Source organism: Corythoichthys intestinalis, chromosome 17, assembly GCF_030265065.1.
Source record: "Corythoichthys intestinalis isolate RoL2023-P3 chromosome 17, ASM3026506v1, whole genome shotgun sequence".
NCBI classification, from domain to species: domain Eukaryota; kingdom Metazoa; phylum Chordata; class Actinopteri; order Syngnathiformes; family Syngnathidae; genus Corythoichthys; species Corythoichthys intestinalis.
The window spans coordinates 31738662-31765549 of NC_080411.1; the positions used below are offsets into that span (position 1 = coordinate 31738662).

Consider the following 26888-nt stretch of genomic DNA (forward strand, 5'->3'; position numbering starts at 1 on the left):
TGGCGTAACGCAAGCAACACGTTACTTCCGCTCATTAATATTCATGACATTAGCTACTGTTGCTAAGTAGGGACAAGCCCCCGTTTGTCCCTAACAGGAAATGAATGGAAATCGTGTACGAAGGAGATGTGCCTGGTGCCAAATTGACTGGCAAAGATGTGGAAGAACATAAAAATGTTCAGTTAAAGAGATGGCTTCAGTGTCGAAGGTTGAAAAAGACAAAAAAACGAGCCGACCTAAGCATAGCTTTAGCTTTTTTATCGACGCAACTGACAATGACATTCTCCTGTTTCAACAAGCTATCCTTTACCATCAGCCCTGTCTTTCTTATATATCCTCTGGTTGTCCTACGTCTCTTACTGTTCTTGGGGGTAATTTAGTTAGCTTTGTGTCGTGATCGCAAATGCTACTCAGTGACAGCCAACGAACACCTTTAATTTTTTCAATGATAACACATCTTAATTCTATAATTTATTTACACTTCCCCCTAACTAAAGTTGTTTTTTTTTTATATGTATATAACAGAAACGGCAACAGTGGCAGTCAGATACCATTGTAATTCTTTTCAGGTCATTCATTGTCAGACAGAAGCAGTACGGCACAACGTTACGCTAAAAAAATAAGTTAAAAATATAAAAATGGCTTACCTCTTTGTCCTCTGAAAGACCATGCCAACCCAACATAATGTTTACTGCATATGAAATGTGAATGGATTCACCGAGCTGGTGTTAAAGTCCGCGTAAGTTGATTCGGTCTTCACATTTTTTCCTCCCGAGTTTTTGGTTTCCGGAAACGTATGAAGAAAACATCCTTCATGTGTCGTAATGTCTAGAGTCGCTTCTACAAGTTCTAAAAAAGCAATGCGTGATCGGCATGTTCGTTTTTGAAAGATTACCGGAGAAAAGTAGCACAAATTACGTTGTGTCTATGCGAGGGCGGGTCTATAATGTCCCACTTCGGCTTTAGTTCCGCTTTACGATGCGACGTCACGGTCTAAAAATAGCCTGCGTGCGGTACGCCATTGTAATAATCTCTCTATTTCCATCAATAATGTATCCATCTCTCCCTCTACTCAGGTTAAGAGTCTGGGTGTCATCTTCGACAGCACACTCCTTCCGCTCCCATAATAATGACATGACCAGATCAGCTAACTTCAATCTTTGCAATATTTCCCGTCTCCACCCTTCTCTCACATCCACACTGCTGCCTTTCTTGTCTGCAGTCTAGTCACTTCCCAGATTGACTGTGTAATTCACTCCTCTTTGTCTCCCTAACAAATCCCTCCAGAAACTATAGCTCCTCCACAATATAGTAGCATGCCTCATCGGAGGGTATAATCCACCTCTCACCCAAAGTCAACAGGGATGAATTCCAGTTCATTTACGACCCTATCGAGGACTTTTGAAGATGGAATTTCGGATAGAGCCCCTGAATATCTTTTGATTCTAGATTATTGATATTTTCCCCCATAATTTCAATGGGTCATTACTTGACTGTAGTTATTACTTTTCTGTGTTTCCAGCAGCAGCGGATGATGACTGTCAGTCAAGCGAGCATAGCTACAAGAAAGCCTACTTGGAGAGCTCCTCCAGCGAAGACGATCATTACTATCGCCCAGTGGGCTATGCGCAGAGTTTGGGCCTGGCTGCTGGGCCCTATCGCAGCGAGTCCAGCCAGCGGCAGGCCTGCATGTATGCCGGTGCCTCACAGAGTGCAGAGCCAGTTCCCAGCCTGGAAGACATCAGCTGCAATACCTGGGCTGGCATGTCACCCTACGGGGGCTGCTCGGTAGCCACCATGCAGCCTATGGAGAGACTGCCCTACCAACACTTCTCAGCTCATTTCACATCCGGTTCTCTGGTGTCCAGACTCGGCGGGGTGGGGACCCACTCTTCGCCTCAGCTGGCTGATGGTCACCATCCAGCCATGTACCAGAGCTCCATGACACACCAGACTCTGGGTCGCCAGTGTAGCCCCGGTGCCGGAATCCAGTCACCGACCTCCAGCCTCCAGGGGAACGAGTACCTGTACACACACGGCATACCGCGCACACTATCGCCTCACCAGTACCATGCCGTTCATAGTGTCAGCATCATGCCAGAGTGGAACGACAACAGCTAGGAGAGCTTTTCCAGGCTACAGAGGTTTAGATACATTTCTATTTATATTTTTATAGGATGTGCATTCAGTGACACAAAGCAGGATGTTAGCAAGCGGGGAGCAGAAGTGTAGTCGTGTCGTCTGCACACATAAACCGCCATTAAACATGAGATATCATGATGAGATATGGCTTGAATAAACAAAGACTAATCACACTAAAAACGAAGAGAAAAAAAGACGAGAATATGGTGACGGAAGATTCATTGTCCAAAAGCCTATTTGGATGAATGTACTGAATTTGTTCACGAGACTGTCTTCCTGTTTTACATGAGCCTTGGAAGTTTACAAGCAGGATTTCGCTGTAGCTCTAAAATGAATGGATTGGGTTTTTGGCCAACAGTATATTTGTTTAGAATCTCTTGTGTCCACCCATTCATTTTCAATTGTCCCAAGGAAGGTGTCTATTCCAGCTCAAATTGGGCAAGGCCGTGGATGATTAACTTTCCATTTAATAATCAGGCATTCAGACAGAAGCAATAATTTGGATCAACATTCAGTCTGAAATCAAGCGAACATACAAAAATACATGTTTTGGGCTCGCGGAAAATAAAGGAGGCCTCTTGGGCAGAATTGTTAAAATGCCACCCAATACTAAAATGTATCACTCTTTTAATGTGTTGGAATCATCAATCTGGGCCATACCTGTATTTTAACATAAATGTTTTGTTTTCCTGCCCGCTAAATATCCAAGCAGCAAAACGTATCTCATTGTATTGCAGTGGTAAAATGGAAAAATACCGAAATGAATGTGGAAATGCGCATTAGAGAATTATTTTCTCTTGAAGTCCCAGTAAAGTGAAAATAAGCCTTTTTAATTTGACACACCACAGAAAATGGTGGTCAAGCCGTTATCTCTGCCCTCTCACCGTGGGCGTGCCTAATGTTTTAATGGTGAACAACATTGGAACACGGTCTTTAGAATCAAGCTGTTATATTGTTCTCATTCTTTCAGCGGTTGTCTTCAAACAAAGGTCTGAATTTTACAGTGTTTTTAAGAAATTATCCTCCTCAGGTAACCAACATTATGCTCATTTTAAATATATCTAGATACAATATTGAGAGAAAAAAAAACAGGTCATGACCATACGCGACGTTTAAGGTGGGCGTTTAAGGCCAGGCCCTCCCTGGTGACCGAGAAGTGTCATAGCATGTAATTAACTTTCCTATACCGTATTTTTTAGACAATAAGTCGCACCTGAGTATTAGTCGCACCAGCCATAAAAAGCCCAACGAAGAGGAAAAAAAACATACAAGTCGCACCGGAGTATATGTCGCAATTTTGGGGTAAATTTACTTGATAAAATCCAACACATAGAACAGATATGTCGTCTTGAAAGGCAATTTAACATAATAATACAATAGAGAATTACAGGCTGAATAAGTGTACAGTATGATAATGTTACATGCATGAACAACGAAATGAGAATATACTGTCCTCACCAGAACGCTACGGCTCGGTCCTGGCTATACAGCGAGCTAAACTCCCAAATGACAATGCTGGACATCCGTATAATTTGCTAAATCAATTTCGTCCTCGATACCAAACAGGTTCGCATCAACGTAAATAAATGATAATTAGGTGCTATTACAGTAATGACACAAACATGCGTTCGCTAGCATTAGCACATTGTTCAAACAACAACACAACTGGCTCTAAGTGTCCGATCGCGGGTGGAAAACACACAACAGCAGAAAAGATGATACACACTGACGTTGCCTCTGTAGAGATATTTTACAAGCATAAGCAATGAACGTAGGTTCGCAGCCGTGTCTCTCTCTCGCTCTCTCCCTCTCTCTCCCTCGCCCACACGCTCAGAGACGCTGCGTAGCTGTCAGTCTTCTGGCGTGTGAGCGCTCTTCTTCGCATAAACAAGTGCGAGTGCGCCCCTACATGGGCGTGAAAGCGCCACAAACTAAAAGCATGCATTTCAATATAAAAAGGTCAATAATACAATTGAACACACATTACCAAAGGCAGAATGTGAACGTGGCCATAGCTATTAAGAGTTATTCAGATAACTATAGCATAAACAACATGCTAACAAGTTTACCAAACCATCAGTGACACTCCAAAACACCAAAATAACATGTGAAATGATATCATGTGTTAATAATTTCACACATAAGTCGCTCCTGAGTATAAGTCGCACCCCCAGCCAAACTATGAAAAAACGACTTATAGTTTGAATAGTACAGTATGTGATTTTAAAATTAAGAGTTAGAATACTGTCTATCAAAGCTGTAAAGCAATTAAACAAAGAAAAATGAATGAAATGAACAAGATATTTTTATCATGGGTCAAAATTATTTTTTGAACAGCTCTTGTGACAAGCACCTTTGACGGTCATTTGCTTTGCTTAGCCAAAACCACCCGTGGACTGAAGAGGCAAGCTGGATATAAGTAATTTTTTCAAACCTAAGCTTTCAAAAGCAACAACAACGATTGAGCAAGAACCAAGGAATGAAAATGTGGACCATATAACACCGGAGAGCACCGCCAAAATGGTCAGCGGAGTTTCAATTTGCCGCACTAAAGAATGTAATTGTACAAGAGCCACCACCGGTGTCTTGCCAATGTAGTTCCCCCATCAAAAATTGTATCCCCTGGCCGTGGGAGCGCACACACACAAACACACATTAGTTATGAGTTATGTCTACTTAATTGAAGCCAGAAAAGAAGCACAGTTATATATTTTGGACATCAACGTTTATTAAACTGGAGAAACTCCATACAGCACTTGAATTACAGTAATAACAGAGGTAATTCTACGAGTAAAACAGTAAAACATTGCCTTTTTTTTACGATACATACATATGTTACGTTATACGACAAATATAAGATTTTGTTTTATGGATGTGCCATGTTTTAAAACCTCGTATACAACTACATCATCAAAACATGGAAATAAAGCAAATCAGTGCAGCGCAGTGGCTCCGTTCAGGGGATACAATTTTTTACGGGGGTAACTACATTGGCACGACATCAGCGGGCGTGCCATATTCAATGGATAACGATCTTGGTGAAAAGTATAGCTATCCTAAGTAGCCTGATATAGAATTACCCTCATAAATGATGGGAAATAAAAAATGTTTATTTTCAACATATTATTATAAATATTCTTATAAGTTAATTTTATTGCTGCCACTGCATTTTGGGGTCACCAACATGTTGTGCCCTCCCTGCCCCAAAAAGCAAACTCCGTCTATGGTCATGACAATTCTATTGAAGATGTTCACCCAAATTTCAGTTAAAATCAAAAGCTTTATTTACATGATGTTTAAAATCTTACATTTCTCTTTCGGGAGCAATCCACACAAAAAAATACTAATATTCATTACATGCAGGAGCCTTGTTTATTCCTATAATTGTGTTGCTATATTGAGACAATTACTGGTTTCCTGTCAGGTTCAGAAAAATCTCAAGTCTCAGCCGCAACAACGCCCAGAAAAAAAATGTTGCTGTTTGATGTCATGTCCAGTGAAACCTTGCACTCCAGTTTATAATCATCCTTCAATTGGCACCTCTCTAACAATAGAATTTTAAAAGTCTTGTAACGCGGAAGCAGGACACCACAGGGAAATGTAGTTTTAGGAAATGTTCTTCATTTATGTGAAACAAAAGGCAGATGTTTTACCACACATGTGGACAAAATATTTTTAATGCTTGTAGTTTATAGGATGTTATTTGTCAATAGTATTTATTGTTCACCTATGTAAATCACCTTACCCATGCATGTAGTAAAGAAGGATGGTTACAGTTTTCTAATACCCTGTTTTCTCAAATTGATTTTGTATAGCTTTTTCGAATCATACTTTAGTAGAAAACAGGAAATTACAGAGGTTTAGTATGTATCTAAGTTCACACCAGGATATCTTTGTAAATAGACATGTACATAAAAGAAAATTTGCAATAAATTCAAAACAAATCCTTGCTTTTGTCTGTTCTTTGAAGATTAAATGAACGTCTCGTTTTATATCTAGTGGGATACAGTTAGAGTTGAACAGATCAGAACCAGATTTTTAAAAAATCCTAATTTGTTAATAAATTGTCTTTCACATAAGATGGTCACAATATCACAAATTTTAAAAGGATGTTTCACTTTTTCACTTGTGTTGAAACCTGTCTGGATTTAACGGGGTCCTCCTTTCTCATCTCACGTCCCCTGTATATCAGGATGTTTGTTATTGTTTGTTATGTTGTTGTTATTTTCATTAACTCAGGTTTTGTTTACCACTGCAGCCCTTGGAGATTGCATGCACCCAGAAATAAATTTGACGTCATAGTGGTCTATATCGATTTACGGCTAGGAAGCATTTCTTTACGCTCAGATGTCAGTCTAATTCAGTTCTTGATTTAGACTGAAATTTGACGTGAAAATTCACCATCCGTCTCCCCTCCCCCATGCCGTGACCCTTGCAGCGTCTCCGCCTCGCTCCTATTTGTCTTCCACTGTCTGCAACCATTGCTCTGCCTCTTCATCTCTTTTACTCCTTATGATCCTGTTCTCAATCCCTCCGAGCACCCCTCCACTCTCTCCTGCACCCCGCAGCCCAAACATACTGACCTAGACTCCCGGCCTCCTTTGAAGTGAGCGATGTGACCCGGGTGCTCCAGATGCCCCGACACCACCAGTCTTATCCTCTTCGAGAGCCGCCAGCTCAGCCCACAGAGAGAGCCGGTCATTAACCCTGAACAACCTCCACCTCCCCTCCACTGCTTAAACACATGATGTATTACAACTCCCACCCCCGGCCAGCGCCCCCCCCCCCCCCCCACCACTTCCAACCCCACCCTGGATTCACCCAAACATGCATGTGTGGGCGAGGACCGATGATGCAATAAGCTCTTTAAACATTTAAAGAACGGGTCAGCTTTTCAAAGGGAGGAGCTGGAACCTTTGGCCACGACTTCAGTTATCATGGTCAGCGCTTGAAAGTCTGCTGATCCGTCAGAAGGAAACAAATGATTGTATAATAAATGAGAAGCCAGAAAGACTGATGAAACTCCAGGTTCCAGGTACACTGCTGGTTTATTTGGATAATGAGTGTCTATCTTTACCTAGCGTAAAAGGAATAGATAGGATTGAGAAAATAAACTACCACAGGAACATGATGAAATGGGGCGACTCAAAATACAGGTAGTCCCTGGGTTACGATGTACCGGACATACATGATTTTGACTTTAATAATGTTGACTTTTGTTTTGTTATGCAGGCTTTTATTTTGGTGCAGCAAGTGTTAAAGTGATCCTCTAACTTAAATACATGTAGGCTCTAATAAACCACAATTGTTCTCTTGTACAAAAATATGTTGTTAGAAACACATAAAATGTTAAATCAATGGCAATATTTTATAATATTTAGTCCATATTTTGACCGTTAGTTGGCGCCATGGTTTGCGGGCTCGCAGTGATGACGTCATTGGGATCTTTCCAAATGTGTAGCGTGTTCAACAATTGCTTATTGCTGCCTAAACTCGCGAAGTAAAATGTCACGATGTGCTGCTTTTGGATGCAATTTCCAGTCAAATGGAAACAAGTGAAGTCAGTGGTCAAGGTGGAATTATTATTTTTAGTGAATAAATGTGCATAAGTGGAAGCTTCTCCCCCTTTTTGGTCCCTGTATGCACGTATCCTACCCACCACGCGTTACAATCTTCAGTCAAGTAAGGGATCCGTCTATTTTCTGGATCCGACGGACCCACCGCGTCTGCAATATTGGTTTCGGATCTGTCCATTTTTTGATTCGTCGGTCCCACCGCGGCTTTTCGGATCAGTCTATTTTGCGGAATCGATGGCCTGATAGCGGCTGCAACATTGCTATAGGATCGGTCTAATTCCTGGATCTTCGAGAGAGTAAAAAACGCGGATTTGGATTACTATTGCTATCTTTTTTGTTGACTATTCTTCGTGGGAGTGTTCCCCAAATCATACTAAATAATTAAACCACTATGGCACGCTACAGTGACGACAGTGACTCTGACGTGGACCTTACAACAATGTTGGAGTTCGTCAGGGAACGCGTGTTTGCGTACTGCTGAGCTACCGAGTGAAGAGTGGTCAAGGTGGAAATATTATTTTTTGTGAATAAATGTCCATAAGTGGAAGCTTCTCCCCTTTTTGGTACTTTTATACATGTATCCTACCTACCACGCGTTACAATGTACAAGACATGGATTACTCAAGGTGTGCTCTTTGGCCTGTACTGTATGTAAAGCACACGACAGCTCTGGATGCTAACAATCTAAATAATTATATTGGGATAAGTTTGAAAACGCAATACGCTTACCTTGAATATCTGCTATTAAAACCGGAGTTCCCAACAGCATACACTCTCGCTCCCAACCAGAGTTCCCAACAGCACTCTCTCGCTCTGTTGCCATTAAGACTCAAGTGCAGCGAGTGCATCACCAGTTTTGCCCAACTTTTGTCTTATCAGGTATTTGCTGCACGCATTTTTTCCTGAAGCTCGTCTTGTGAACGACCGACAGTGCTGTCCTGCTTTTCACTTTTCAGATCTGGTTCAAATAGGAAGGGTAGAACTGACAACATGTTGGGAAAGCTAACGAGTGACATGCTGGAATTTCGGCAACGGGCCTGGTGACGTCACGCACAAGTAACAAGAATGGCGACCTATCACTTGAAATAATTTTACAAACTTTATTAAAACAAAAACATTAAGAGGGGTTTTAATATCAAATTATCATAACTCATACTAAGATTTAACTTTTAAGAATTGTCTTAAAAATAGAGGATCCCTTCAAGCAAGTAGTACTCCCGCACACGAGTAAGAGCGCATGTACACACAAAGAAGAGTGCAATTGCTCCCTCGAATAAGTCTTGCAGCTGAGTGAGAGAGGGGAAAGATTACAGCTGCCAGTCTGCGTGTACATTTGTTTCTTGTGAAACATCCACAAATTATGTTTTGTTTTTGATGATGTGAGGTCTCTAACAAATTAAGGCTAATTATTTGTGTGGGTTGTTATTGTTATATCAGCAGCTAGTTATAAAGATAAATTTGAATTGCTGTTATTGAAGACGAAACTGATGTAATTTCATTTTTACTTTAGTTTGATTCTGCAAATGTTGATGTCATGAGCAGATAAATAAAATCAACAAACCATGTCTGATATGGTCATTTCGGAGTTTAGCTCGCTGTCCAGCTACAACTGCTACAACATCTTGACGAGGACAGTACAATGACGTATAATCACTCAGTGTTGTCTATAACAGCATCAAAGTGTAACGGCGTTACTAACTGCGTTATTTTTGTCAGTAGTGAGTAATCTAATTAATTACTTTTCCCATCTTTGCAACGCCGTTACCGAGGACATGAAGGCGTGTGTTAGTTACCACAATTTGGTCGAATGACGAGACAAGTCCGGGAGACACTGAGAGAGCAGAGCGGGAGAGGGGATGAGGGGAAGTGCGTTGTGACACCGTTGGAAACGCAAAGCTAGGTGGCTTGGAGCATTAGCATAGCATTTGTGTTATCGCTAGCATCAGCATTTAGCATGGCGAGTGTCATGTTAAACGCTCGGGAAACATTTTACATACAGTTCGTGGCATTCAGGTGTTCCTGTTCAGTAGCGATTATCATCACCAAGTGGGCATTGTCCTTGTAGATGCTACAATTTAATAATAGTTTGTTTTTTATTACCAAAAATAGTCACTTGCCCTAAACTTTTCTTGAATGACGTATCCATATACTGTTTTTTTTTTTTTTTTTTTGTTTTTTTGTTTTTTTAATTAAAACAACTAAAGCAAAGATAGAAGAGGGAAGAGATTCAAGCCTCACCTGCATATTGAAAAATATATCTACAGTATATATATTAGGGGTGGGAAGGTACACACAAGTCATGGTTCAGTAAAACAGGAAAAATCGTTTTTTTCTCACAGCATTTGAAAGTTTGTATAGCATTACACTCTTATATAGGTGAATTTTTTTTTTTAAATGTAAAAAAGGTTGACCTATGTTTTTGGGGGGAATGATAAATACAATTCAATCAGTTAATATAAATATATTTCATGTGAAAGACGTTATAGAATGAAAAGTAACATCAGTTACTTTGTCGAGTAACTAATTACACTTACGCTGAGTTACTCATTCAATTACCTTTTGGGAGGAGTAATTTGTAACTAACTAATTACTTTATAAGTAAGATTAAAAACACTGTGTATAACACGTTTTATGAATAGACTTCATAATGATATTGACGGGACACGGGCCGATTAATAGGGGGCCTATGTCACAGACAAAGAGCTTTTTGCGTTGAAAATTCTTGTGAATAAATGCGTAAATTCCATTATTCTTTATAGATATGGATGTAAAACAGTCTCGATTCTTTGTTGAAAGAGCAGAGAACCAGGCAGTTAGCATTGATTTTACGTAAATATATCCAATGTGCTGCTAGTCTTTGAAACACTGTAACGTTGCCTTATCATCACAAAAAGCTTTTTTCCGTTTTAAATTCTGGTGAATAAATGCTTAAATCCTTATAGATTATAATATATAGATATATTATAGATATATTATATATTATATAGAATTCCTTATAGATATGGACATCAAACAGTCTCGATTCTTTGTTAAAAGAGCAAAGAACCGGGCAGTTAGCATTTATTTTATGTAAATATGTCAAATGTGCTGCGGCCGCCTTTTGAAAACAAAGAGCTTTTTCCGTTGAAAATTCTTGTGAATAAATGCTTAAATTCCTGAATACTTTATAGATATGGACGTAAAAAAAAAAAAAAAAAAGTCGATTCTTGGTCAAAAGCAAAAAAAAAATGTGCAGTTAGCATTTATTTTGCGTAAATATTGCGAACTATGACGCCAATGCCGTAGCGGCAAATTCTCCCATTGATTTATTTCACAACGTTTCAAAATGCATGCATAGAACGAAAAATATAATAATTATCTTGAATCCTCAAAGAAATCACTCCTGAGACAATTCTTCCTGTTTGTATGTGGTATAGCTTTCATACTTTTTCAACATAAATCCGGCGTTAGATTTCTGCGTGCGTGTTTGAGAATAACTCCTCTTGATGTGGGCAGGCCCCCTACTTGAAGGCGAGGTGCTGTGTAGACGGATGTGAACCGTCAATATCATTATGAAGTCTATGGTTTTTTTATGGTTATTTTCAGATTTAGAGGGTTTTTAAGGGTATATAAAGGGGGTAATTCGGGTTACGTTGCCAGTGCACGAACAGAACTCGTTTGGAACCCAGGGACTACCTTTATGTTGAAATTTTAAGAGGCTGCGAGAAGGATGAAAACTAATAATGTTTCTTTTGATAGGCCGGACTTGATACATTTGGAAGAAAAAATTCAATCATTTCAGAGAAATGATGAGTCATGGCCCGAGTGGGCCTCCAATGAGAGAAGCTACACAAATCAAAGAGTGTGTGCCCCCGTATGACAAAGTAGAAGAGTGCAAGAACAAGAGCATTCCTTGGCCTAGAAAAACGAGGGAGTGGGATTACGTTATTAAGATGTACTGAAACACGGATCACCACAGATGGATGAGCTCCCGGCACAAAGAGCTTTTTTTCCAAAGAATCAAATCCATCTCCTCCAAAACATCTGCTTCCATTGTTAAACTATTGCGTCTTTTCTTAGCTCATCACAAAGCATTTAAAAAGTCCTTCTGATTCATCTTAAAAAGATGCTCTTTCGTGAGTAAATACAAAGACTTGTAATAAGGCTATTTAAAAGTCAGGACTCAATCAACAGAGTAGCTGGGCTGCGCACAAGAAGGCAAATGCTAATATCGATGTTGCTGGCAGCAAAGTCTTAAACACATTTCTGGCCTATTTCTAGGTCATGTTTGATTCCTGGCTTGTGGTCGACTGGCTATGGGGTCAGTCTGGAATGGTCCCTCCATCAGATAACACATTTTCTGGTTCGTGTAAAGACGTCCGCCATATCAACAAAGACATGCATCAACGTAATGGGAACGTAGCACCTATATAGGGGAAGCTGTTCTTTGCCTCTCCAGCTGGCAGACACAAGCTTCAAGGACGGGAGCGCTGAAATGGAGGCAAAGATCTTTCTGTCTCCCACGTTCAGTCTTTCAGCACCATTCCTGGCGAGAATCCTGAGGGATTGGGGTTGTAAGGGAGGAGTAGACGCAGGGAGAATCAGAAAAGGATGATACAGCAATAATAGGATGGGAACCAAAACCCTATACTAAAATATACGTTGGCATTAGGGTTGTTCCGATCATGTTTTTTTTGCTCCCGATCGTTTTAGTTTGAGTATCTGCCGATCCCGATATTTCCCGATCAGATTGCTTTTTTTTTTGCTTCCGATTCAATTCCAATCATTCCCGATAATTTTTCCCAATCATATACATTTTGGCAATGCATTAAGAAAAAAATGAATAAAACTCGGACAAATATCTACATTCAACATACAGTACATAAGTACTGTATTTGTTTATTATGACAATAAATCCTCAAGATGGCATTTACATTAATAACATTCTTTCTGTGAGAGGGATCCACGGATAGAAAGACTTGTGAATTTGTATATTGTGACTAAATATTGCCATCTAGTGTATTTGTTGAGCTTTCAGTAAATGATACTGTAGCCATGCCCAAATGCATGATGGGAAGTGGAACCATGACTGTGCGTAGTGCTACCAATTGATATATCTTCTCTGCGTTGGGAAATAACATAGGGTGTTAAGTAAAAGATCAATTGGTACCTTGCTTCCCCACATTGCTTCCCATGATATTTCTAATCGTAGGGAGGGGGATTGTAAGGTTTTAGCCAATTAAAAAAAGGCTCCAAAGGCTGCCAAAATTCACTCTACTCATTTTACGCTGCCTTTTATCTCTCTATATAGGTAAAACGGCGCCATTACAGATTGAGCGCGACAATGCGTGAGTGGGTCGTGCAGTGCATACATTAATTGTGTTAAATATTTTAACGTGATATATTTTTACAAAAATTAATTACCGCCGTATCGGTATAAATTTGGTAACCCTACCTTAAGCCTAAACTAAAGACTCCGGGTGAGTGTAACATATTATGTCTGTAACGTTAAATACAATTAGAAAACGATTTAATTAAAATATATATATATATATATATTAAAAAAAAGCATGGCCCATATTTTTTTTACTAATTCCGATACTTTGAAAATGACGTGATCGGACCCGATCGATCATCCCGATCGATTGGGACATCTCTAGTTGGCATTAGCATTTTTTAAAAAAACAATATAGAAAAATAGTGGCAAATATCTTACCCTTTTGGGAGGGATAATTTGTCAAGCTTCAAAGTGCATGAATCATGACAACAGATAGTCAACTGCTGCAATGGCTAAACTGAAGTCCTAAAATATCTTTCAGCACAGGTTTGCTCTTTGCCTTTCAATTAATGCATAGCCAATAGTATTGAGCCATAGTAAACTTTAAAATGATAGAGGCCCAAGAACTCCAGACAAATTCTCGGGGCGTTCTGTTATTTATTTATTTTTCTCCAGAAACAGAATATTGAGAAACAGAGTGTGAATCGAGGCCAAATCAGTTTCCAATAATTTATGGGAGGTCTTTGCATGAAAGGTAAGTTACGACAGCATAAGCCAGTTGCTCAGATGAAATATTGTTCAAAACCAATTCTATCCAATCTAATACAAAAATGTGAATTCATCAGTTGCTCACTGACATTTTGTTGCCGTGAATCAGAGCATGCAATTTATCAGGATTATATTTTTGGAGGGAAAAATGTTTCACTGCCGTGACAGATTTTGTTTTCGGATTCAGTCTTTCATTGAAGACTGAAGGGAAATAATTGCATTGACTTGAGAGAGAAAAAGCCCATCATATTTGAATTACAGTTTACACTCTTGGAGCCATGTTAGCACAGTGAGACATCAGTATGACAACATCTGAGTTGAAACAGCATGCGGCTGTTTCATTAGAGCTGAAAAAACACCTTGTTCAGGCTTTGACCAGTTCTGGCCAAGTCTGTGGGAATTACAGGTACAAACAGTAGGTAACGTACCAGGGGAAAACAACTCTTCCTCCTATACACCTGGGGTAGATCTTTGTTCCATATGGAACAGATTTAGACTTAATGTCAGTTCTGTGAGATCTAATAGATGGAGCTGGTTTCTCTCAGTTTAAAGATCTCTACCTGCTTTGTCTATGGGAACATCTCGACAGTGTCTTGACATGCCGCAAGGATAAGCAGCACATTTTACATACAGTATCTGTACAAGAAGTATTGACAGCTGCGGTGGCTGAGAGGTTAAAGTGACCGATAAAAGCACTTGGAAAATACCTTCATGTGAAAGACTGTTGCCTAAAGGATTTAAGTATGCAAATCAAACATTTCTTTGAGCTCTGACAATGGACAAAATAATGTTTTGAAAAAACCACCAAAAAAATCCTTCCTCGCTTTTATTTATGTTTTTCTCCATTCTTACATATTAGAAAATGAAATTATGTCTTTTATTTTTCACTTTATTAAATAAGATCCTTGCTGCTGCGATGCACATGATAATGGTGTTGTATGTCCCTTAATGGTGCTAGAATTAAAATCTAATGTGACCTTTCAGGAGAGCAGGGGTCAGCAACTTTATATACTCAATGAGCAATTTCTACTGTCTCCCGCCAAAAAAAAAAAAAATTCCTGGGAACCACAAAAGCCCTTTGACATCTAACATTTTATGGAATTGCAACAAGAAAACTTTTTTTTTTTTTTAAACATTTTTCTTGATAAAAAAAAAATCCGTCAGGAAGCTGCAGCTAGTACAGAATGCTGCTGCCAGAGTCCTAACAAATACAAGGAAACTGGACCACATTACACCGGTTTTGAAATCATCACACTGGCTTCCAGTGAGTCAAATGATAGACTATAAAATACTACTGCTCGTCTACAAAACACTTAATGGCCTTGGACCAAAATACATGCTTGATTTGTTAGATTCCTGTGAAACATCTAGAGCCCTAAGGTCATCTGGAACCGGTCTCCTGTATGTTCCAAGAATAAGAACCAAGCAGGGTGAGGCAGCATTTAGTTATTATGCTCCTCACCTCTGGAACAGGTTACCTGAAGGTCTGAAGTATGCTCAAACTGTTAGCTCCTTTAAATCAGGGCTAAAAATGCTCTTGTTGAGCACAGCATATCCATAACTATCCATATATTTCAATCTATTTGCTTTCTATTCCCCTTGTGCTTTATCTCCATCGCTGATTTTAATTATTATTAGTAGTAGTACTATTTTTGTTTTTTTCTTATTCTATTCGTGATTAAATGTGATTTTTATGTATAACTTTATTTCCTGTTTCGATTGTCAATGTTTTTACGTTGTACTGATTTAATGTGATTATTATGATCTTCATGTGATGTAAAGCACTTTCATTTGCCTTGTGTTGAATTGCGCTTTATAAATAAATTTGCCTTGCCTAGTTATAAATAGTTTGCTTATAGTCTACACCAACAGCTTCAAATTTAGAATCAGGTTTGAAAACTGTCCAATCCAATTTAAATTTAAATCAGGTACTCGTTAACTCATTGCTATCGACGACGATAGATGTCCAATTGACTTGAAATCGATTGGATGTCTACTAGTGATAAACTCATTTCAATTCATGGCAGACGCATGAAAAGACCTTTCACTGCCCCTACCAACATGGCCTCAAGGCGGCTATTCCCATAAAAGTAAATTAATTGACGTTAAAATGAAGTTATGACTAGCTTATTTCTCAAACGATTATTTTATCAATGTCAAAGCAACTGCGATTTACTCAGTCTGCCATTGATGACGTTAGACAGCTAATTAATTTTCTTTGATTTTAGCAATGTTTTTGATGCAGAATGAACAGTAAGGAGTAAGGGTGCTGAGATTGACCCCTGGAGAATGGCACAGCTCATAACTAAGGTTGGGAATCTCTGGTATGAAGCCGATTCGATATGTATCTAGATACACAGGTTACGATCCGATTCACAAACGATACATTTTTAAGGGCGAGCGATTCGATACAGTTTAAGAACGATACGGTTCGATACAGAGCGAAAACGATATGATAGTAAACATTTGTTGTGTGTGTTCGTACAGTATTTTAAACATAAAAAAGACATTTTTAATAGCAAAATTAAACAACAAAATTTCATACCAATGTATGTTTTATTTTTTTATGAAAAAAAAATAAGGCTTACTAAATGACCGTCATTTTGATGGATGGGATTGATAATACAATAAAACTCCAGTGACAGACAACAATAAAGTGCAGTAATTCAATTACTGTATTTCCTGGTGTTTTGAACACGAGGTAAGTAATTTAAATGCAAACTTTCAATGTAAACATCTCATAAACAAAATACATGAATTATATGCAGCAGCTCTAGAAAAAAAAAATTAACCTGCTAGTGTTATCATCATAAATAAAAAAATTATGCTTTCCCACTGGTATAATTGGGGGAATAAAAAATTGGAATTTTAGACAGACAGGTCAATAATCATTACTTTAACCTTTTACACAGCAGTCATTCACTTATGCCTGAGCTTCCACATTTTTTATTCATCACTGTCCGTATCTTTTTTGAAGGGCAGATTTTTCTTGAGGAAGATCAACTGATCCACATGTTCATGTTTAAGTAGACTGCGTTTTGTGGAAACAATATGCCGCCTTTACCTGGCGTCGGTGCTCAAACTGTCCATTGTTTTAGCATGTTGCTTCGTTGGCACTACTAGTTTTGTTTTGGGCTGTGAAGAAAACACTATGGAGCATGCGCTACGGTGGTTTTGTTAGCTCTCGCGTTGTTATGACACGCCAGTGATGATCGGGTAATGACGGCGACTACTAGCGGTTCTGCCAAAATGCATGATGGGAAGTTGAGGCAACCACGACTGTGAGTGGTGCTTGTCCATATCATATCAGCATGCGGTCACACTCTAAGTGCGCTGTGTGGTGTGTAACACAAGCGCAGCATGTGAATTAAAAGCTAAATTATTATCACATTGAGCAATGCATTGTACTAGGGACTAGTAGCCGATTCTTGTGCTCGCGATACCCATATCTTATCTCTACTATCGGTTCTTTGAATATTTAAAGACTAATTACTGTTGAACGGTAACTTTACTATCGATGCAGTTGTATCTCTCACCTGTAAAACCGGATATCCGGTCGTATCTGTTTATCGTTCTCAAGCTTACTCATCACTCATTCACAGTTCAAATTGACTGGACATCTCCGAGGGATGAACCAATTGAAATTCACAGCGGAAAGATGATTAGGGGTTCAAACATTGTTAATGGCGCTGAAAAAGTTCAACGGTATGGTCACGAAGAGCCATTGCAAACGAATAAAAGAGCCGCATGCGGCTCTGGAGCCTCAGTTTGCAGACCCCTGCTATAGAGGTTGAAATCTGTTTACTGCTTTGAGATTAAAATGTCTTGTCTGAACCGGACAGTGTTTTGGCAAGGTACTTGGAAAGTAAAGAGATAAGCAATAAGATATTCTCCATTATAATAAGATTGATGACACAAAACCGCATACATGTCAGAGCATTGTAATGTGCTATGTTGTCACGGACCCGACAGGGGAGGACCACAAATGCGTCACGTTTTCAACAATTTATTGACTAGACCAGCAGGGCAGGTGAAATGATGGCAGCAGTACAGACAAGGGCTAGGCAGAAGTCAGGTTTCCAAAAGCAAAAGGCAGGTCAAGTTACCAGGACAGGAGAGAAGGCGGCAGTCGGGCAGGTTCAGATTCGGCAACAAGAGTCAGATTCAGAGAGCTAGGCAGGCAGGTAAAAGACAGGCTTCACAGACGGTCTGACAGAGTGGAAGTGAAAATCTGGGCTTTAAATACACAGGTTTATTGCTGAATGCAGCAGTGCTATTGGCTGGGCTTTGAGTAGGTGAATTGAGGACAGGTGGAGATAATTGAAGGCAATTAGGCCATGCTGCAGCAGGGGCTGAGGCCATGACATATGTAAATTGACAAAAGAAGCTGTATTAAACTGAACCACATTTTGCAAGTTTACAACATACTGTATTAAATAAATGCTAAAATATTGAACTAGTCATGCTTTTTACTACCACTGTCATACTGTATTCAGTAGATTTCTTAAATTAATGCAGTGACGATACACTTTTTTGAAAAACAAATGTCACATTATCTTGAAAATACAGATGATCAAATGTTAACTACCAAGACTTATCAAGTATTTCAATTCGAAATTCACCTCGAGTCAAGTTGTTGGATAATCTACCGATGGGATACACCGCGTAAACTGCCACCATAGATGCAGCTCACCGGGAGGCTCAACTCGACAGGAGTGCTCTGTCACTGCTGCCAGATCAATACTTTGCCTGCTGAGGAACTGAGCCCGAGGGTAACAGTGCAACATGCCCATGTAATCTCACTGTGCTTTTGGAGACGATTTACCAATGCAGCTGGTCAATATATCTGTAAGCAGTGGTAGGGGGCCATCACATTTGGAAACAGTAAGTTGACTTTTCATGCGTGCTGCTTACGATAGTGTAACAAGTGAAAATCACGCTTTGGAGTAGGTTTTTGTTGTTTCGTTGTTTGCCCTATACGCGGACTAGGCCAATATTAAGCAGAAGTACAGATACATGTATAATGAAAATGACACTGATACAAAAAGAAATGTTAATTTAACTCCTTTTTCTTAAATACAAGCAGCAAAATGCAGACTAAATGTACAAAAGCAACTAATACAACCTTTAGAAATAATTAGTAAAGTTGTCCGATATTATTGAGAGGCCAGTATCAACGGCCGACAGAAGCGTTTTAAAGTGATATTGGATAATATCCACATCAAGCCTTATTGGTTTTGGGCCAATATCCATGTTGCATTTGGAGTAAATGGACAAGCCTACTGTCTTTGTACAAGGGCTGGTCAACTTGTACAACAATTATGTTTATTGACCAGTATATGTCTTCAAACTAAGATGCTTGGGATTTGTTTTGGGCGCGGACCATTGGCACTCATGGTAAAAAGATTTTTTTTTAAATCACAAATTATAAACTCATTACATATAACTACTGCGTTACCAGAAACAAACAGTCCCTAAGAAAACTAGAAAAGTAATAAAATACAAAGCTTATTTAATTATGGACATTTTTGCTCATTTCAATTTATATTGTTTTATGGGATTTTTATTTTCTATCACTTCAGTTGCCCACAAAATTAAAAAATCCGCGAAGGAGCTAATTTACTAATTACTATTTACAAATAAAAAATATTTTAATTTTTTCGTGTGTGTTCAATGGATTTATTCAGATTTAACAGCTTTGGAAAGATATACATACAAGACATACCACCCGCCCCCCAATGTATCGTTAAAAAATTATAAAATGTTTTTTAAGCACTGCAAATTATGATATAAATTATATATATATGGTGGGAAACACAGACTAGATTGAAAAAGCAGTTTCTGCTCTTGCACCCCTCTTTAAAATAAACTGCTGTATTTTAAGCCAAAAGAACTGTTGCGTTTGATAGAACTATTTTTAATTTGTCCGTTTTACCCTGGAAACCCCCGTTTACAGACGTTGCACAACCGCTTTTGTTTCAACCTAGCCATAATGTATTTTTAGTTTTTTTTTTTTTTTTTAAACTTTAAAAAATTATTCACACGCATGTTTTAAACTTTTAAACAAATTACGTCACAATGAATACATTGATACAGCATCTACCTTATAAATATCGCTTAATTGTTTTTTTTTTTCCGTTACTGTTGCTTTCCCCCCCAATATTTTAGATGATAAATAATCGATCCAAACAAAAAAAAAAAATTGGGGAAAAAAATGTTTAAAAGGGTAAATATATGAAAATGAAAATCTCGACCACTCTTTGATGTCTGCGATTTCTGCATCGCGACCCTTTTTATATTACCATGTTTCACCCATAAAATCCCCCAAAAATCCGGCTGTGGCCATTCACAGCTGTGTCTTGACACTCGGTGATACATGCTACATGGAGTTTTTGGATCGAAAAGAGGTAAGTACCGTAATTTCTGGACTATAAGGCGCACCTGACTATAAGCCGCCAACCACCAAATTTGACATGAAAACAGCATTTGTTCATAGATAAGCCACACTGGACTATAAGCCGCAGTTGTGCTCATTGTATTATGGGATATTTACACCAAAAGATATTAACTGGTAACACTTCATTTGACAATGGCACCATAAGACTGCCATGAGACCAAATGGACCACCATTAAGCTTTGAACCAATTGGCTGCAAAGCCTTATTGTCACTAAACGCTTCATTTGGCCATCACTGCTTCCTTGGGGTAGACAGTCAGCCTCTGCTGCCACCTGCTCTCAACACTGTTGTCATCCAACATTCCTCTTAGCATGCATGGCGGCGCTACAGATGTAAATAACAGTCATGTTCTGTGCTAATTATTTCTTCAGTTACTGTTCCAGTTGTTTCATTAATTGCTAGTTATGGTATTTGGTAACATTTTCTTGGATAGTGGTGCCATAATACTGTCATCAGACAGTCCTAATTATTACATGACACTGTCATAAGCATTAATGAATGCTTATAATAGATGTCGGTTAGTGTCATCCAGCAAATTATCTCACTTTTGAATGGACGTAAAAGATCTGAGCTCGACATAAATGGATTTAGTGACATAATATGCCACATGACACATATTGACATCTGTTATAAGCATTCAGTAATGCCCATGATAGTGTCATCTCATAATTATGATGTTCTTATGACAGTCTTATGATGCCACTGTTAAATACCAGTAAAGTGTTACCTATTAACCCAAATAAATCAACAATTAAGACACACTGGACTATAAACCGCCGGATTCAAAGTGAGGGAAAAAAGTAGCGGCTTATAGTCCGAAAATTAGGGTACGCAATAATATCTCGTTAAAATCACGGCGTCTTTAATTATGCTCTCGCGTGCTCTCACCTCCAGTTAGGGTTTTGCTCTTTAATTTTGTTTTTTTTTAAATGCCCTCCTGTTCAAAATTTTTCTTTCCCCAGAAAATTGAGATTTTAAGCTTTCCAATGATGTATCACACATGCATATAGGACAAATTTGAAATTTGGACAAATTGGGGGTCTCAGAGTGGAACTTCACTGAAAGTCACCTGAGCGTTTTCCGCCAAATATATGTGTAGGTATAGGAAAATGATTTGTACATGTATACAAAATCTACATGTATATATCTTAACATTTTTAAATAAAATACCGTATTCATGTTTTATTTTTTATTGAAAAAAACCCACGATGGACTGAGTGTGCAAAATTTAAAGGGCGAAAAAGCGAGAGACACTGTATATTGGTATCGGTTTGATATTAGTATCAGATTTTTGGAGTTGGATAATATCAGGATATCGGTTAAAAAGTAAGTACTGGTAATAATTCTAATAATTTGTACATTAAATATTGCATGTTGTTCAAACTTTCATCAGATCACATTGCATTTTCCCAATTTCATTTGTTCAATATTCTTACTGTTCATCCTCACAAGGATCGTGAAGTTGCTGTAATCTATCCGCGCTGACCATGCGCAGGAGGAGTACACCCTGAACTGGTCGCCCGCTATCGCGGAATTTCCCTCATGTGCTTTTGAAACCCAGGTTGAGCACAGCGTCATGCTTTGGTGCAGTTTTTCTTCAACTGGAACGTGTCTGGAATAGGACAAGGTGGAGGGAATTAGGAACTATTCAAAATGGCAGTCAATATTAGAAACAAAAATTCTCTCCCCTCCTTTAGGCTTCAGTTAGAAGCCAACAAAGTTGTCAAGGAAGGCCTATTACAACATTTGAGCATTATAGGTTCATTCAAAATCACTTATTAATGTTGTTTTGTGCCTGGTGATTCCTGTTTACCTAAGTTTAAATCCTGAAATTTTTAAAAATACCATTCCCAATTTTAACCCACCCATATTCTTAGTCATACGAGTGTGTGCACACTTGTGCAACCTCATTATCAAATTTATTTTTATTTCCCGTCTAAATTATTGGTCTTTTTTAAAAATTGAATTCGTGGACATTATAGGTCAAATTGAAAAGTTTAATGGTGATTGATCTCAGTCTGATTTTATACTTCAAAAATCTGACATTCAAATGGGTGTGTAGACCTTTTTTTATTTTTATCTTCGATACCTCATCACAAGAATATTCGCTCACAGGACAAGGAAACATAAGAATTCAATCAATACCAGCGATACTCAAGAGGCTCTCTGAGCTGTTTGTGGTAACGTATCGATCTGCCTAAACGCGAGGTGTCTGCATGATGTTCTGATGGTCTGACTGCACGCCAGCACAATTCGCTCCCCCCTCCCCGGCACAACACCGCCTTTGCCCTTTGTGCAATGCCTCCACAGAGGTCCACGTGTGACTTGATGCCATCGATAAAAATAAAAACATCATTGGAAATGGGCATGGGTTAAGAAGTGAAGTTCCTGGGCTCTGGAAGAGATAAACACTCGATATCTCACCGGTGGGTACTCGGATCTGTAGCCATTCATGTTTCTGCTTCTAAAGCTGCATTGGACAAACTTTTGTGTCCTTTTTTAACATTAGATTGTTCAGATTATTTATACTAGATGAGGTGCAATAAAAATAAAATGAAACGTTCTGTAATCTATGCATGTGGTCTAATAATTCACTTAAATTTGGAAAATTCCTTGTAATTTTAGTTATTGAATTAAGTATCTACCAAAACATGTGATCTTCTCCAATATGATTAATCAAAAAGCATGAGATTATGTAATAAATTAATCTCTTCGAAGGGTTTGAGAATTTAGAGCCCTGCCCCAAATATAAAAAAGAGCAAGTAGCACAAGGTTTAGCTTCACATGTACTAAAATTGAAAAAGTAATTAACATTACACTTACTGTAAAAAGTCCTATGAAATGGTGAACCTGTCAAAAAAATTAAAACGACTGCGCTTATGTAATTTCACAAGTTTGATACAATCAAATCCCACTGCCTTTTACCATTTCATAGTTATTGCATCCAAAACAACAAATCAGGAAACGCCAACTTTTTCTCAGCAATTCTGGGTGTGACATCACAACCACAACTTATCATGCCTAGCTTTCTAGTGCTGTGCTAGCTAGTACATGATGGCAGAATGACATAACGGTCACATGGCAACGACGGAATAGAAAGCCTAAGGATAGCATGCTAGCCGAATGCAAAAGTTTGTAGCTCATTGAGGGTGTGAATGAAGTGAATGAAATAACAATGTTTATGAGTTGTGGCAGCCTTATGACCAATCGATTAAATCGATTAATAGATTAGTTGCCAACGAATTTGATAATCGAGTTTTGCCGGCAGCTATAAGCAGTCCCATTTGGGTCCTTGTTTGAGTGTAATGCAAGTCTGCCAAGTATTAGGTATTAGTCTGTCCAGAGATTAGAGCGAGTTCACTGCTACACTCGTTTAGTTGTGCAATAATATTTACGCGACAGATTCTCTTAAGTCGTGTGTGTTGTTAGATTCAGTGTGCCTCTGTCAGAGGTTAGTAAATGAAGCCAATTGTATTGTTTGTATTCTTTGTTGATAAGACATTACTACTGAGCATGGAGCACGAAGAAATTTAATGATTATGCTAATTAGTGTCTTAAGTTTCCGTTTGTATTGTGTTTTGGAGAAGCATAATAGCACTGAAGTTATTGTTTGATAGGTACCGTATTTTTCAGACTATAAGTCGCAGTTTTTTTATAGTTTGGCTGGGGGTGCGACTTATGTGTGAAATTATTAACACATTATCATATCATTTCACATATTTGGGTGTTTTGGAGTGACACTGATGGTTTGGTAAACTTGTTAGCGTCTTCTTTATGCTATAGTTATCTGAATAACTCTTAATAGCTGTTACGTGCCAAAGACGGCTCGCGAAGGGCGTAACATAAAACAAGCCACACAAATGTACGAGTGGACACAAATTTATTTACAGAACAATCAAACTCGCAATGAATATGTACAGAATGCCGACGAAGCGTGACTTCAGGGTAAGCCCAGGCCAAAACAACAAACAAAAGGAACTACACTTAAACCCCACCCGCTAACTAAACCCTGATCATGTAAAAGGAACAAAGAAAAGACAGCGTCCAACCTAACTTCCTACTCCAAACAAAACAGGAGAAAACGGGTTTAACAGAAATGGCGACTTACCCTTACTTGCTTCAGTGCTCTTATTTACAGTGGTGAACAAAAACGATCCAATAACGAATAAACACAAAAGACCTCACCGAAAAAGCGGGAGTGTATCAAACTAGCGATCAAATGCAAACGAACGTGAATGGCGAGCAAATAGCTGGCGAGGAGGACCGCGACAGAATACTGTCAAATGCGACCTCCCAGAACGTTGACAGCAGCAGGTTTAAGAAGCTTGGCGCCTTTTTCCGTGGCCAATCAGCGGCGGTGACGTCGTCGGTCCGTCCTGCGTCAATCAGCTGTCATCACAGTGGGAGGGGAAACAGCCAGCTGGTGGAGGCACCGATCAGCTGACTAGAAGAGTCTCAGAAGTTAACTGTTAAACGGCCAGGGGCCGTCACAATAGCTATGTTATGTTAACATACCGGCCACGTTCGCATTTCGTTGTTCATGCATCATGTAACATTATCATACCGTCCACTTATTCAGCATGTTGTTCTCTATTGTATTTTTATGTCAAATTGCCTTTCAAGATGACATATCTGTTCTATGTGTTGGATTTTTATCAAGTAAATTTCCCCCAAAAACGCGACTTATACTCCGGTGCGACTTATATATGTTTTTTTCCTATTCATTGAGCATTTTATGGCTTGTGCGACTTATACTCAGGTGTGACTTATAGTCCGAAAAATACAGTAGGTTGTGTCATTTCTTTTTATAAGGAGACCACACACACACAAACCCATTCATATAACAGCTTCGAGTCTCCTTTCGACACAAACTCCCATTCAAACTGTAAATGGTCATACAAGAGAGTGGGCTTTGAAATTGAAGTTGGGATTGTAAACTGATTCATGTCAGGTGCTGGGGGCATGGAGGACGCAAACATAGGAAAACAAAAAGCAGCAGGGTGGTGGAGAACCCAGAAATACTTTCATGAATAATGACACAAGAAAACACAAAATTTAAACAAAAGTCCACAAAAGCAAAGCAAAAAACAAAATTCAGGGTACTAACAAATTTATCGAAACTTACTTAAAGAGGGACGAGGGCTTGGATGGAGAACTAGACGCTGGCTATGGAGATAGAATAGTGCCAAAAAAAGTGAAGTTGTAAAATGAAAATTATCCCTGTAAAATGACTAATTCTAGTCACATGTACAAGTAGTTGTCAAGGCATGACAATTCATTACAGTCTGTTTCATTTTTATTCGTTTGTGTTGTTTATTTTGTTTAAAGAAAATAAATGAGTCATTGACAATTTATATCAGTGCTTTGCCTACAAGAAAAAAAAAGTCAATCAGCAGCACTTTTTTATTTTAATGAAGAGGACTTTTGTCTAACTTGTGTACTGAGAAATTATTTATATGTTGTATACTCAGAACAGTTAAGACAGGAAGCTGCAATAATATATTTTTGAAGGAAATGGTCAACCATTTTGTCGTCATTACATGTTACTTACAACATGCCTAAAACAACTTGAAGTTAAATTTCTAAAGATAACTGAAAAATGAAACATTTATCAGATTAATCATTTAATTAATCGTCCAACTCATTGATTATAATTTTTTTTTTTTTTTTTAATCGTTAGCTGCAGCCCTAATTGGTTATAATTATAAATCCTGGCTATCTTCTTGCGGTGCAAAGATTCGTCACTTGACAATTGGGGAGCGGGCCCTTTTTGGTATAAACAGCGACAATGCGTTGGGCTAGAGGCTGATCCAGGTCCCCGGTCACCCTTTAATGCACAGTTACATAGAACCCAATGCACGACGAGAATAAAACTTGGCTCGTGAAAACGCAGTTTAAGCCATGACAGTGACTCTTCACTGCCACCCCGTCCCAGTCAAAACTGATTGGTTTCCATTGATGGTGATAGAGACCTACAGTAATTAAATAAATGACTTAAAGATGATTTGAATTTTGATAAACAAAGTGCACTAGAACTGCTCAATTAATGCATCAAATATGACGGGAATCTTGCCAATGTACTCTAAATGCTATGTAAGCCAAGATACTGAACGGAGTGGAGAATACAATACTCAAAAATGTGGACCTGATAAAGTAAACTAATAAACATGTTTTGATTTAGTTTCATAGACTTTGTTAGTGAGCTATAACAAAATGTTGTGAAATGCTGAGCTTTTTGCGTCTGTAAATCAGCTGTTCTGCTTTTATCTTATCGCTGACAGCTTGTTTGGTTTTTGTAACGACTTTTTATCTACTCATGTGAAAAAGGTCACACTTTTATGTGTGTGTGCGTGCATTGGTGTGTGTATGGCTGACTGTGTTAGGAGAGGCTCAAGTGATATAATGCTGGTGGTCTCTGTCTCACACTTGAAAAACTGACTCTTGATAAAGCACCAAAAATATGAATTTACCTGTGCGTCGGTCTTATAGACAATGTTTGTACGTCACTGACTTGATTACAAATTTGTGTTGCGTCCAGAGGTGGGTAGTCAAAAAAATGTACTCAAGTATGAGTAGCGTTAATTCAATATTATTTCAGAGTATAAGTGGAAAAAATGTACTCAAGTAAAAAAGTGTCAAGTGAAAAGAATACTCAAATAATGACTAACATTGTGAGTAACTGATTACG

At 38.6% G+C, this 26888-nt stretch overlaps 1 protein-coding gene and 1 long non-coding RNA gene across 3 annotated transcripts in view; one reads left to right on the forward strand and one right to left on the reverse strand.

Moving 5' to 3' along the window:
- The window catches only part of tbx5a (T-box transcription factor 5a), a 34398-nt gene extending 28308 nt beyond the window's left edge, over positions 1–6090 (forward strand). The window contains exon 9 of one of the 2 annotated variants that reach the window (XM_057819761.1): positions 1523–6090. In XM_057819761.1, coding sequence (XP_057675744.1) covers positions 1523–2121 — 599 coding nt within the window. In that variant the 3' untranslated portion in view covers positions 2122–6090. The remainder of the gene's footprint in view (positions 1–1522) is intronic. The other variant, XM_057819762.1, reaches the window with a different exon arrangement.
- A 15451-nt stretch (positions 6091–21541) lies between these two features.
- Positions 21542–26888, reverse strand: part of LOC130905945 (uncharacterized) — a 55298-nt gene continuing 49951 nt past the window's right edge. The window contains exon 3 of the long non-coding RNA XR_009061174.1: positions 21542–21812. This is a non-coding gene — a long non-coding RNA (uncharacterized LOC130905945). The remainder of the gene's footprint in view (positions 21813–26888) is intronic.